Source organism: Penicillium cosmopolitanum, assembly GCF_028827165.1.
Source record: "Penicillium cosmopolitanum strain IBT 29677 chromosome Unknown utg000009l:1.0-9042332.0:1.0-9050551.0, whole genome shotgun sequence".
Taxonomy (NCBI): domain Eukaryota; kingdom Fungi; phylum Ascomycota; class Eurotiomycetes; order Eurotiales; family Aspergillaceae; genus Penicillium; species Penicillium cosmopolitanum.
In genome coordinates, this window is record NW_026622679.1 from 1,642,511 (window position 1) to 1,655,450 (window position 12,940).

Below are 12,940 nucleotides of genomic sequence, written 5' to 3' on the forward strand. Positions count from 1 at the left end.
AACGGAGCCGTCTCCGCCTGTGTCACCTGATCGTAACGGCACCACCACACGTGCGGGTAGAGCACGTGACCATACATGGCCATTCGACGGGGGCCGTCAAGGGAGCCGATCTCCTCCTCTCCTTGGGTGATTACGCTTCATGGCCGACCATCCTCGATCTTTGATTTCTCACCTTCTACATCCTTGTTAGGGCGGCTTCAAGCCCGTGGCAAGGCGGCAGTCCCGTCTAGCGTTTCCTCCATTGTCCCTGGGACGGTGTGAGACACCGGTCGCTACTCAGTTTCCGGCAAGACCTCACACGCCTCCCTGGTCTGGGCACGGTTTTTATGTCCTAGATTGTGAATTAATATCTTCCGATCTACATTTAACGGGTAAGTTCAACTTGATTCGACCGCTTGGATGGGCACTGGATGACTTCAGTTCGTGCCTTCGGCTTGGGGTCAGACTAAATTGTTTGGCAAGCGACTGGCGCTAACGCGACCGTTCTGACCTAGCCGGCCGACCAGGAAAAACAACAGCCCTGTCTACTTCACAGACAATTCTTTCGCTCACGAACACCGTCACGATTTGACGCAAATTAGAGACCGCCATACCAATCACCCGACCGTCCCCTGGCCTCATTTCATCACCATCGATTTGCACCTGCCAAGCATCCGCTTAGACTCTCTGTCGTGTGGAACTTTCGCCCGTATCCTTCTCCATGACTGCTGTCGCATCTCCACCTAGTGTGCAATCGGGGTCTCGCTTGGGATGGTACAGCACTGGTGACGGAGGACAAGGAGCCCTGTCTTCGATGAACACCGACGAAGTGTCACGGATGTTCATGCCAAGGAAACACGTTCAACGGTCGAATTCCTCTTCCTCGCTTGGGTCAACTGCCTCCACGAACACTGTGACCAGCAACAATTCACAAGATATCCATGCTGGGCAGGTATCCAACAGTGAATCCGGTACCTGGTCATCGAAACCAAAGTCTACCCGCAAAGTCTGGCCAAACTCCAAAGCCGAACCAGTCTCGGGAGTTTCAACTGCACGATCTCAAGCGGGTCCTGCATTCTCGTCAGGGCCGACTGCCTCATCCACAATGTCCGCGATTCACCAGCCATCCTCTATTGTCCCATCACAGCACATGCTTCAGTCTTCTCAACAGAATGGGGTCCGACAGCAGCCCAACGGACAATCTGCGGACCCTCCAGCTATATTGGCCCTTACGCCAATGAATCAAACCTTTGAGAAGAAACAGATAAATGTGCCCTTTTACCCTGAAGTTTTACGGATCGGCCGCCAGACGAATGCGAAAACAGTCCCGACCCCATTGAATGGATTCTTTGATTCAAAGGTACTGTCTAGGCAACACGCTGAGATCTGGGCCGAGAAGGCAGGAAAAATTTGGATTCGCGACGTTAAGTCTTCAAATGGAACTTTCGTCAACGGACATCGGTTGTCACCTGAGAATAGAGAGTCGGATCCCCACGAATTACGGGAAAACGATACCCTTGAGCTCGGAATCGATATTGTCAGCGAAGATCAAAACACCATTGTCCATCACAAGGTCTCTGCTAAAGTTGAGCACGCCGGTCTTTATGGATCAACCCCTAACATCCTTGACCTAAATTTCGGAGACTTGGATCCTGCATCTGGGGGCGGACTTCTACCTTCGCCCCTCAGCCAACCGCTTTCGCACATGCGCGGACGATCTGGTAGCAACATGAGCAATCGTTCTGCTCAGAGTGCTGCTAGCAATCAGCTCAACGTCATGCACCAACAACGTCAAATGAACTACTGGAACTCCCCCCATATCCGTTGAACAGGTGGTCAAAAGACTCACGGTAAGCTTCCAGATTAAAGTCGATTGTCACAAGTTTTGATTCTAACATGTTATCTCAGAACGAGTTGAAGCAAGCCAAGCAGCAATCTCAAGATCTTCGCCAAACCGACGATTTTCTGACAGCGATCAGACAGCCAGGTTATGCTGAGAAGGAAAGAGTGAACAAGCCGTCGCCTCTCGAAGGCAACCCTTCCCGTCAACTTAACGGACGCCCCAAAATGCCCCGCGTCGATTCTTTCTCCAGATTCTCAGACCCACCCGCACCTCCGCCTCAACAACCTCTCCCCGAAAAGCCCGATGCTCCCCCACGTAGTGGGTCGGAGTCTTTCTCGCCCCTAAAGCGCAGTGATACGGATAAACCCAAGTCAATGTCCACGAGCTCCCCTGTTTCTCGCGAATCGAGTCAGATTTTGTCTCTTATTGAGGCATTGTCAATTGCCAAACGCGAAATTGATACTCAGGGAACTCGTATCAAGGAGCTCGAAGATCTCCTTCGCGAGGAGAAAACTGCGCGTGAATCTGCTGAAGACAAGGCCAAGAAGCTGGAGACTCCTAGCCCGACAGAGGAAGAAGAAATTAAAACCGAGAAGGCCCACCCGGAAGCTCTGGATGAAGGACTCCCCGTCAAACAAGAACAAGACGGTGTGAAATCCATCGGAGAACCCAACGGTACCATCCTGTCTTCAGAGGCTCCCTCACCACCCGAAAACAAAGAGGCAGAATCTTCCGCGAAAGCACACGCCGAGCAATTGCAGCGTCGTCTTGATACTATGGCCGGAGAGATGGAAGAGATGCGAAAGCAAATGGCGTCTTTCAGGGAGCGTGCTGAGACCGCTGAGGATGAGACAGTGCAGTCGAGGAAGTCTTTGGCAGAGATGATCGAAACTCTCCGCCAAGAACGCACAGAAAAATCTGCAGCCAGAGCCACTGAGTCCAAGACAGATGGATTCAATGATGATCCGGCAAAGACTGTTTCTGACCATTCAATTTTAACCGAGAATGGCGTTGCCAAAATTGGCGCCCCGGCACAGAACTTTGACCCCGGATCTGCAAAGAGCAAAGAGGAGGATTCTACTTCAAACGTTACGACTTCCTTGCAACGGCGTCAGTACCTCGAGGAAGCAAGTCCCTACGCTTCCATATTCGGAGTGGTACTCCTTGGGGTCGGATTAATGGCCTATCTCAACGGGTGGCAAAAGTTGGACAAATAACCCGATTTGGCTACTTCTTGCACTCCTCGTTTGACTCACATTAATGATTGCTTTCCTGCAAAACCCGGCGTCTTTCATTGCTGATTAGCCAGCATGGCACTTTTCATCCCGACGACTCTTTCCACTTGACGATTTGATTTCCCTGTATTTTAGGGGCATGGCCTGCTGGCTGAGGCGCCTAGCTGATTGATACTTCTGGGGTTCGGTGTTGGTTTCCATGGCCGTCATATCGCATAGCTGCATATTGTGACCTTCTTTCCTATCTTTTGTGTCATGAGCCCCTTTTAATTCGCGCCAATAACGATCCTTGGTGTCGAATGTCCTGATCCTTTCACACCGGGTTGAATTCGACCTTTTTCTTTTCTTGCAACGCACCCTGTCTTCATATCCCCCGTCCTATCAGTTTAGCCAACACGGTCTTTATTTCTCGTCTCTTTTTAACCCTCTTGTCATCCTTTAACTGCTTTGGCCTTCGTCTTTCGAGGGACTGGTGTTCACTTCCTTCTCTGTACATGATGCACATTACCAAGGATGGTCATGACCTTGGCTCTATTTTGATGCCATTCAATTAAATCCTGTTCACGAGCACTATCGATCATGTCTTGATAGTGCAACCTTCTAGTTCTTTCCCTCGATTTCGTATGCTTCACTTTAGCGAGCGCAGTTCTTTTTGCCGGTTGAGCGTTTGCAGATGTTTCTCCCAGTGTAGATTCGTTTGTTAGTATGTCAACGGCGTCTGTCCCAGTTGCCAAAAGGAGTCGGTTTCTGCTTCATTTTCAGATGTCTATATTCAACTTGTAAATAGGTCGTAGAGTGTAAGAAAGTTGTTCTTCGGCCTTTTTTTAAGATAATGCTATAGTCCAAATTTCACTACATTGGAAGTTCTGTAACAACTTGAAAATACGACATGGTCAGATCCCAGTATACTGTCAACCGGCATAGTACACTTATCGAAAAGTATGGAAATGAAAAGACCAGTCGAATAAAAACATAAAATCAGACATACTAGTAGCAAGGTTCAACATTAAATAAGATCAATGAGTAACAACAATACATGTACACGTTATGGGACGCGCCCTTTTACCATCCACGCTGCTGACCACCAGCAGTTTGATTCTCATAATCAGAACTCCTCACACGGGGATCCAACTTGTTCAGAAGATTAGAGCTGTGTGGTCCGGAAGATCTTCTTCTCTGGGTGTTAGAGCTGCTACCCCGGCGGCGGCAGTGCCACCGAATCCCTGCTGGTCGGTACGGTTGTTGAGCTCAGATTCGCCGCGAGACTCCATCTGGTTAGCCATATTGGATCCGGCATTGCTGCGAGTGTTGTAGCCGTGGCTACCGCCGAGGTTGGTGTCATTGGTCCTATCACCCATACCGGAAGCTCCATACCCTGAGGTGGAGGCATCCACTGGCATTTGACCGGTATTCAGTTCGCTAGAGCCATACCCTCCAGCGTAGCTAGAGTTATAAGTTGTGGCATCGGGTTTGGAGTTCCCAGTACCCATGCCCGAATCATAGCCCCCAGAAGGTCTATCAGATGAGGCAAGCCCGCTCGTATCTCTCGTGTAATCACGATAAGCTTCGGTATTAGAGCCACTGGCATCGTGGCTACCCGTAGCACCAGTAGTGCCCGTGGTGCTCGAGCCGTACGCATTAGCAGTATCTATTGATGTTAGCAAATGGCGTATCTGATAATTTTGCTTTTTCAGTTACCTCGCATGGCATCCATACCACTAGTGCCAGTCTGATATCTACCAGATCCATGGTTTCCTGTGGTGCCCATCGTGTTCGAGCCCAATGTGTCTTTCAAATCACTCTTCTTAGAGTCGGGGAAACCACCAGCACTGTATCCACCAGAGCCGTAGTCCTCGGTATTTCTAGTGGCACTTCTACCGGTGTTCATATTGTTGTCCGTACTCATTCTGGGATTATGAATACTGCTATCTTGGGGATTGGTACCATATGTATCACGAGCCTCGGAGCCCATGGCAGACGAGTTGTACTGGCCCCGGTTATGTTCAATATTCTGGTCAGACGAATCATGGGAGGACCCTTTGTGCTCATTGTGGCCAGTGAGTGCATCCTTGACCTTGTGCATCAAATTCGACATGGCGAGGAATATGTTCAGATTTGGGTCTAGAAAGTTTTTGGTGGAAGCAAATGACAAGTTAAACTTGAAGGTGTGATAGTTTAAATACTAGTAGTTTGTACTAGAACTTGAAGTACTTCGAACGTAATTCGATCCAGAGAACTGACCGAGCGATAATTTATACATTCATGGACACGCATTAGTTCACTTCACTCCATTGTGAAATTACCGCATCTTGAAATCAGTGACGCCATAACGCGGGGTTGGAAGGATAGAAGGGACCAGTCAGGCCGGGAGATATTCCATTCAGTCTTTTTGAAAGCTCAATGACGTTCTGGCGGTATACCCAAGATGCTGAAACGGCCAGCTTCCAGCGAATAACGGAACCATCCATACCCATGTCATCTGGCGTCATGAGCTATGAAGACGAGACCAAGCCTCGCCACTGGACAAGGGTCTCAATTGTATCCACACCCCGAGATCGCGTGGAGACGAGAGCCGTGGAAGCATGACTGGGGATTTGCCTCCTAAAGCTGTTGTCATATTTCCATGGGTCGATTAATAAGGAAGGTGATTTCTCAATGGCCATGATACCCTCAATACGTGGATACGCAGTAACATCATATGCAGTGGCTTGGTGTCGAAGTTTCGCTGGCCTTTTCTGTTTTTCACCTTCATTCGCATGGTCTAGGTCTACCAAAACAAATATCCACGGTATAGCCGAGTAAAAGTGGCAAAGTATTGATATGGAGTACGAAGTATCGTACGTCATGTCAGCGGGTAGTCCACTAAGCTGTGATGGGATAGTTAAGTGGAGAAGCAACCATTGTTCTCATCTCCAGGGTAGAAATGTACTAGTAGTGTGTATGTGAACTCTTGGAGTATTTGATTGGATTATATATAGTAGTCTCCTGGTCTTGAAGTTATTATATAGTCAACGGTATCTGTACCACTATGTTGCTGTCTGATCGCGATGTCGTGGTTATGACAAGACTAAGACTCGGACGTGGGTCGGTCCCGAGAGTGGGACTGGGACTGGGGAGATCCGCGTCAGCTAGTCTCAGAAAGCCTGAGGTACATACGACTCACGAGTTATGTTGATTTACTCTGTAGATTGCTGTCAAGATCTCAACGGGACCTCTAGATATTAACCCTTCTCCCATTCACCTGATGACCAGACAATGTGATCAAGTAATATGACCACAAGCCTTGGCAAGTCTGCCTCAGGCATGACACACAATGCCGTCACAAGAGGGTTACCTAATCCCACTCGGGAGCTTTGTCCACCCCGGGACTGACTACTCATACTGCCTTAAGACCAACTCCTTTGCATCCTCTGTGCCCCTCTCCCCCTTTTGTATTCTGGGCGTGTGAGTGTGAGTGTGAGTTTATGTTTTGACCGTGACTGTCGCTTCGTTTTTTTATTGTTTAGCTTAGCGGTGCTGCTCATTGTCCTCGATGAGTGGCCGCCTGTTCGCTATACGCCAACCGTTGGATTGGTCGACCGTCCCATCCGTCAGCCGTTGTGATACAACGGGAGTTCCAGGCAAACCATCTACTGGGCTCCCTCGACATATCCGTCTGCACTTCTCTCAAATTCTCTAGTCCTCTCGATTCTCATACCGCTGCCAGAGATGCGGTCGTCACGCCTTCTTCTGGGACTCTTCTGCCTAATCTTCTTCCCTATCCTTTTCACCCTCTTCTCCGCCTTCTCCTCGTCAAAGGTCGCAACCCCCAATACACTCGCTGGACGCTCGTCCGGGCTGCATGCCTTGTTTTCCTTCAATATCCCGACCTCTCTCTTCCCCCCGTCCGCCATCATCAGCCTCACCGATGACAACTCGACTTTCTTCCTCGCCCGCCCCGCAGCGTTCGGCCCACTTTTACCCGGCAAAGGCCTGAGTGGCCGGCTTTGGGTCGGCAGTGGCTTTGGAGAGCCAGGACTTGCTACAGCGTCAGAGGGTGAGCTGGGCTGCTCCGATATTCCCGGCTGGGGCGAGGGAAGTGGCCATAAAACTCAGGATGCGCCCCCAAGGGGCACGGAACAGAAAACCAGCAGACCCGGCGGTGGCACGATGGACGATGCTGCTGTTCCACAAAATCGGCCCCGGCTGCCATCGCAGGTGGAGTCCGTCCGTCCAAACGACCGCCATGATGGTGCTTCCCTCTCCACGAATGATGGGACCGACGACCATTTGCATCACCCTCTACCGGAATCTGGCGCGTCAGGTGCGGGGGCGACCCGGAAATACGGCGACTACGTACAAAGCAAGCAATACACCCATGCCGATATCCAGTCGCTGCAAGAAATGGCCGAGATCCAGGGAAATGTTGTACTGCTGAGTCGCGGTGGCTGTGGATTCCTGGAGAAAGTGAAGTGGGCCCAACGCCGAGGCGCCACGGCGGTGATAGTAGGAGACGATACCCGTGGTGGCAACTTGGTCACCATGTATGCTCGAGGTGATACGTCGAATATTACCATTCCAGCCCTATTTACTTCACATACAACCGGTCATCTTCTCTCGTCATTGATACCGGGTCATTCAGGCGCAGCCCATGGGGTTGGAGATGCTTTGACATCGCTTCAGGCAAAGCTTGCCGGCCAGGCTAATGTCGATGTGCAGAAAGCCACAGCTACAACAACTTCGATTCTGGTGTCTACGCCTACGGTCTCTTCTATGAGCTCGTCTACAATTAATGAGCGGCCTACTGCTGCTCAGCCCAGTGGCGGCTTTTTCCGCACACTCGGCTCTTTGCTAGGGCTGTGTGATCGCCATGGAGGCTCCAAAATTGCTGGTGACAGCAGACGCCCGCCTAATAGCGGAAATCTTGACTGGATGAGACTTGGATCCTGGGACTCCGCTAGCTCTCGATCGCAATCATCCAAGAGTCTCAAGGAGAAATCCCGCCATCGTGGCAAAGCTGACGACAAGTCAAGCAGCCCCCCGATCGGTCTCGTATCTGAAAGTGTCGATGGTGACGACTTCGTCATTGGAGTTCAAGACTGGAGAGACCCCGATTTAATGCCCCCGCGCGAAAGTGCGCTTCCAATACCTAGTACCTCTACAAGTGGAAAGGAAAGCTTGAAGACTTCAGCTCCTGATAACGATATTGAATCAGGCACCAACATCCTACGTGGTGGAAGTATCACCCCTGGTAGTGGTGAATATCAAAGCATTGACAGGTCCACCGGTAACGTCCATGACGCCAAGGTAAAAGAGTTGGAGAAAGAACCCAATGCTGCAAAAGAAGAATCCAGCCAAGCTGGCACGGGGTGGTTCTCGAGTCATTTCGGCTGGGGCGATGAAGATTCAAAACAAGTGGCTCAGCCATCTGCTTCTCCTCTGGTACAGAATCCACCTATCAACCAGAAAACCCAAACTGTGGCCCAGTCGTCCGCAACCGCGAACCCCATGTTTACAGAGCACGAAGGCCTCTGGGTCACGTTGACGCCCACCAGCATGTCAACAAGCCCATTCTTCGACACTCTCCTAGTCCTTGTCATCAGCCCGTTACTGACATTGACCGTTGTATACGCTTTGCTATTGCTTCGATCCCGAATTCGGCGACGTCGCTGGCGCGCTCCAAAATCTGTTGTTGAACGCCTTCCCGTCCGAACTTACCACACAATTGCCAGTATTTCGTCCTCTTCTAGCTCCAGCTCTTTACGGAACGCTATTCCGGGGCCTGTCACACCAGCCTCTCCACTTCTTGGCAGTGGAAATTTATCAGGCGCGTCTCGACCAACGCGATCACGCTCTCAGACTATTGCCGGAATGACTGTTGACTCATCACTGACACCAAAGGAAGAGAAGTCAACCACTTTACAGTCCGGGTCAATCCTGTGGCGTCGTAAATATACTGGTAGACAGGTGGAATGTGTTGTTTGCCTCGAGGAGTATATTGATGGACAAAGCCGGGTGATGAGTTTGCCTGTGGGCATGAATTCCATGTGGAATGCATGTAAGTGACTAATTTTAATAGCCCTGTTCAACGCTGTATAGTTGTACTAAACTATTCTAGTACTCCGTGGCTCACAACCAGACGACGAACATGTCCGATTTGCAAAGGAGATGTTGTTCGCTCATTGGCGCATTCTTGCGGGGATGACTCCCGTGAGCAAAACGAAGAACCTACCGAAGGTCATATTCAGACGCCGAATTTGCAGTCGGAATCCTCGTCCGCTCCGCTCCTCATTGCCAGCATGAGTGATGATATGGACACCGAACAACATGCGGGTCTTGATGCCCATGCTAGCTCTGCACCACAGTCAAGCTGGAGGAATCTCGCAACTCTCAGCTTTTCCGCTCTCAGTGGCGATACTATTTGGCACCAAGCTCGTGCGGACCGGAATCGCTAACCATATTGAGATCTCCCCTGTTCTTACCTCTATCTCTCTGTAGCCACACCGTGGTATTTGCTCTCACCACTTTCACGCATGCTGTATTAGCGATTGTTTGATTCCCTTATGATTTGATTTGCAGGGCGTTTAGCGGGAACATCTCGAAGTGCTTTGCGGTTGCAAATCACCCGCGAGCGTTGTTGAGGCGGCTGGGATACGCCGCAAGGTCATTCGTTTGTAATATTTCTTCGTTGAATTGAAGCCTTGAGTGGATGGATACCCTTGCACTGGAGGATTAACCGTCTCCCCCATTAACTAACTGAGATTCTTTGTCTTCTACTGGTATCAGTACGTAGCTCAAGGGTCCATAGATGAACTTAAACTTTGGAACAATCCAACCTCAAGTTGTCTTACTAAAGCCAAGCGGGTCTTGCCTCCCCAACTTCCCAAAATGGCAATGGCGCCTGCTGAGTACCTGAGAGTACCTCCAGACCTCACCTTCCTTCCGTTGGTCCATTGTTTACTACTTCACTCCTCTTCACTCCTCTTCACTCTCTTCTTTGCTTGTCATCGCAAACCTCTATCCAGGTTCAATCATGTCTTCATCAACCTCGTTGAGACGCAGAGATCGCGCGGCGCGGTATCGAATGGACCATCAGGGTGTTCCAAGTGCTGTTCATGGTTATGTCGATAACCCTGTTCTTCAACATCCCCCGACGTATCCTGGTCCACAGAATGCTCCGGGCTACTACTACCCCAATCCCTACCCTGCTTATCCTTACCAGCCTCAGAATCCTTATCCCGTCCCAGGTCGACCCCCTTATGACGGCCGAGGTAATGGTTATCCATACCCGTGCTATCACTCTTACCAACCTTCGCCGCACTACTCAGCCTCTACACCTGTTCCCTATCCACCTGCACCCAATGCTCCAGGGTATTACCAAGGAACGTCATTTACTCCCGGGTTCAACTCTTCTTCTGGCTACTATTTCCAACCGAGTCCAGTCTATCAACAAAATCAGTTTCAATACCCAGCGGAGATGCCCGCGATGCCTTCGTATGAGGCATATCCGAACATGAGAGTTGAAGGTCATAACTCCCGAATCTCTGAGGCGAATTTCCCTCAGTTATTGCATCCATTCGTTCCGCCTCCTCGTCCTTTTCCACAGTCTCGGCCTTTGGTGGCTACCGTGGCCCCCTTTCAACCATCATTGGCACAGAAAACCCCCGTGATAGAAAAGCAGAACCCTCTGAGATCCGAAGACTCGAGTTCTCAGATACCAAGCCACGTGGAGCCAGTCCAAGCAGTGCGACTGACTATGGAAGACTTTCCAGCACTCCCGAAGTCTCAGGCTAGCGCGGCTCCTCTGAAGGAAAAGCATGCCACAAAGGTAATGGAGGCATCAGGCCAGGGTAAAACAGTGGCTACCTCTATGAGCGAGGGTTCGAATGTTTCACTTTCTTCTCAAGATACCCCCGCAATGGATACCAGTTCTCATCCTATCAAGCCCAAACAGGTTGGCGCCATATCTCGAGTGAAAGCGATTCCAATAAATGACACGACCACCGTTCAAGCAATTACGGCAACCAATCCCTCAGCATCCGATTCTGGCTCTGGCAGTAGAGAGGGTCCGATCGAGCCAACTGCATTAGCCGATGACGGCATTTTGTTTGCAGGCCCAGAACGATCCGAGACAGGGCTTAGCCTGCAGCCTGCTACCCATCGTCCTGTTCCTTATAGGGTTTCTGCGGCTTCTGAAATCTCGAATACTGGCTACGCTCCCAGCCATGCCACCCCAGCTGCAGTTCGCGCTCCACCTGGTATCGAATGCTCGGATGAACGTAGGTTGCGAAATATCATAGTCATGGAGTTTGAAGCTGAGTTCATGGATCATTTCACAGCAGATCGGGTCGAGCAATGGACTGAAATGCGCCAACATGAATCTATTGAAAATGAGAACACGTCTAATGGGGGATTGCACAGGGATGTTGAATTCTGGCGCATGGCCCCTGGGACAAATCTCTATGGCTCTGGACCGTTTAATCCTGCAAGCCCTTCTCGGACCTTTGACATTGAGAAGGAATACAATCACATCCTGTGGGACCCAAGCCACAGGTTTTGGGATACACCATCGAATTCTCGAATGTCGCCTACTCGCATCCTAGCCGGTGACCCCCAGACTCAGCAGCTGGTATCGGTCTTCGAAATCGCTTGCAAGAGACTGTGGAGTTATGCTGATGGATACTCCAATTTTCAGAGACCCTCCGTTTTCCCTCCGACTGGACATCGTTACGTAGAGGGCCGTATCCCACACCACCAAGCCAATTTTGTGGATCTTCGAGGTATTCCTGACTGGAATATTGCAGAGGTTCGTGACAATCCCCAAGTTCATCAGGATTTTCGAAACAACGCTTGCCATGTGCCATACATGGGACCACAGGGGGCCAACTGTCCACCACCCTACGGAGAATCGCTTAGAGCCAAAATACCTCGCATGGACATGGCTACCCCTTTTCATTCCTCTCATAATCTAGATCATCATCTGCAGTCCTTCTCGGCAGCACCCAGGAATTCTGCACAGATTCAACGGGGTACAAACAGCCCAAGCTCCTTCTGGGATTCTGATGACTACCCTGCCCCAAGGTCCTTACTTTGCTCGGACATCTCTGTTCAGTCCCATTACCCTGCGTACCCAGACATGCATAATAACCAAATCACTCAACAATCCATAAATTCTGTTGAGAACCTGGCATCCTATTATGATTTTGTCGAGGGTCCAAGCAGAGCCGAGCCCCCACGTATCATGATCGAGGCATGGGAGCCAGATCAAACCCCACGACCCTCCTTCGCAAGTTGCGTAATAAGCCCCCGTTCTTTTGGGAGTAGAGATTGCATGGATATCATCGCTGACTCAATTCCCGAGGAGCGTCCTTCACGCCCACCCTACGCTGCTGCCCGTGGTATTGCCCTTGCTCGTTATGGAACGCAAGCTCCCGACGGGTCTCCTAGCCCTCTTCCTCGAAGCCGCAACAGACGATGATGATGATGGCATATATCCAGCGCTATCTGGCAATTATGATGCACCTGAAGGGGGCGAAACTAGTACATCTTCCGGACCACCGCCCTGTTTTTGTGTCTGTAGTGCAATGTCTTCTCGTCCGATGATTCGATCATGGAAAATGCTAGGTGATATGCAGCTGGGAATCATAATTTGCGAGAAGGATTGTTGATGCCATATCATTCCTTCAAGGGACTGCAGCGATATGCAGGGTGGATACTCAATGGGAACTCCAAAGGTTGAACGTGAATATGTTTGGGTCAACCAAAGTGTCTGCCTTTGCTCTATGTATAGTAATATCTATCCAAGATGAAAACGAGTGTCTAGTGTTTGAAATTCGAAAATATTTGCCATACGCATCCCGGTAAATTCCTTCTAGTAGTTGGTATATGATTAATTACACGTGAC

The 12,940-nt window shown here is 50.3% G+C and overlaps 5 protein-coding genes across 5 annotated transcripts; 4 read left to right on the plus strand and 1 right to left on the minus strand.

The window, feature by feature from the left end:
• Positions 1-700: 700 nt before the first annotated feature.
• N7509_008714 (uncharacterized protein) lies at positions 701-3,039 on the plus strand (the record flags this gene model as incomplete). The annotated part of the gene is made up of 3 exons (XM_056633351.1): positions 701-1,753; positions 1,812-1,829; positions 1,888-3,039. The coding sequence occupies 3 exons, from the start codon at positions 701-703 to the stop codon at positions 3,037-3,039; spliced, it is 2,223 nt and encodes a 740-aa protein (XP_056483971.1).
• A 1,154-nt stretch (positions 3,040-4,193) lies between these two features.
• Positions 4,194-5,152, minus strand: N7509_008715 (uncharacterized protein; the record flags this gene model as incomplete). Its single annotated transcript, XM_056633352.1, has 2 exons — positions 4,194-4,705; positions 4,756-5,152. 2 exons carry the CDS (start codon positions 5,150-5,152, stop codon positions 4,194-4,196), a joined length of 909 nt encoding a protein of 302 aa, XP_056483972.1.
• A 1,218-nt stretch (positions 5,153-6,370) lies between these two features.
• On the plus strand, positions 6,371-6,660 carry N7509_008716 (uncharacterized protein; the record flags this gene model as incomplete). Its single annotated transcript, XM_056633353.1, has 2 exons — positions 6,371-6,501; positions 6,564-6,660. The coding sequence occupies 2 exons, from the start codon at positions 6,371-6,373 to the stop codon at positions 6,658-6,660; spliced, it is 228 nt and encodes a 75-aa protein (XP_056483973.1).
• A 105-nt stretch (positions 6,661-6,765) lies between these two features.
• On the plus strand, positions 6,766-9,491 carry N7509_008717 (PA and RING finger domain protein; the record flags this gene model as incomplete). The annotated part of the gene is made up of 3 exons (XM_056633354.1): positions 6,766-9,094; positions 9,155-9,246; positions 9,285-9,491. 3 exons carry the CDS (start codon positions 6,766-6,768, stop codon positions 9,489-9,491), a joined length of 2,628 nt encoding a protein of 875 aa, XP_056483974.1.
• A 578-nt stretch (positions 9,492-10,069) lies between these two features.
• On the plus strand, positions 10,070-12,514 carry N7509_008718 (uncharacterized protein; the record flags this gene model as incomplete). The annotated part of the gene is made up of 1 exon (XM_056633355.1): positions 10,070-12,514. The coding sequence occupies one exon, from the start codon at positions 10,070-10,072 to the stop codon at positions 12,512-12,514; it is 2,445 nt and encodes an 814-aa protein (XP_056483975.1).
• Positions 12,515-12,940: the final 426 nt, after the last annotated feature.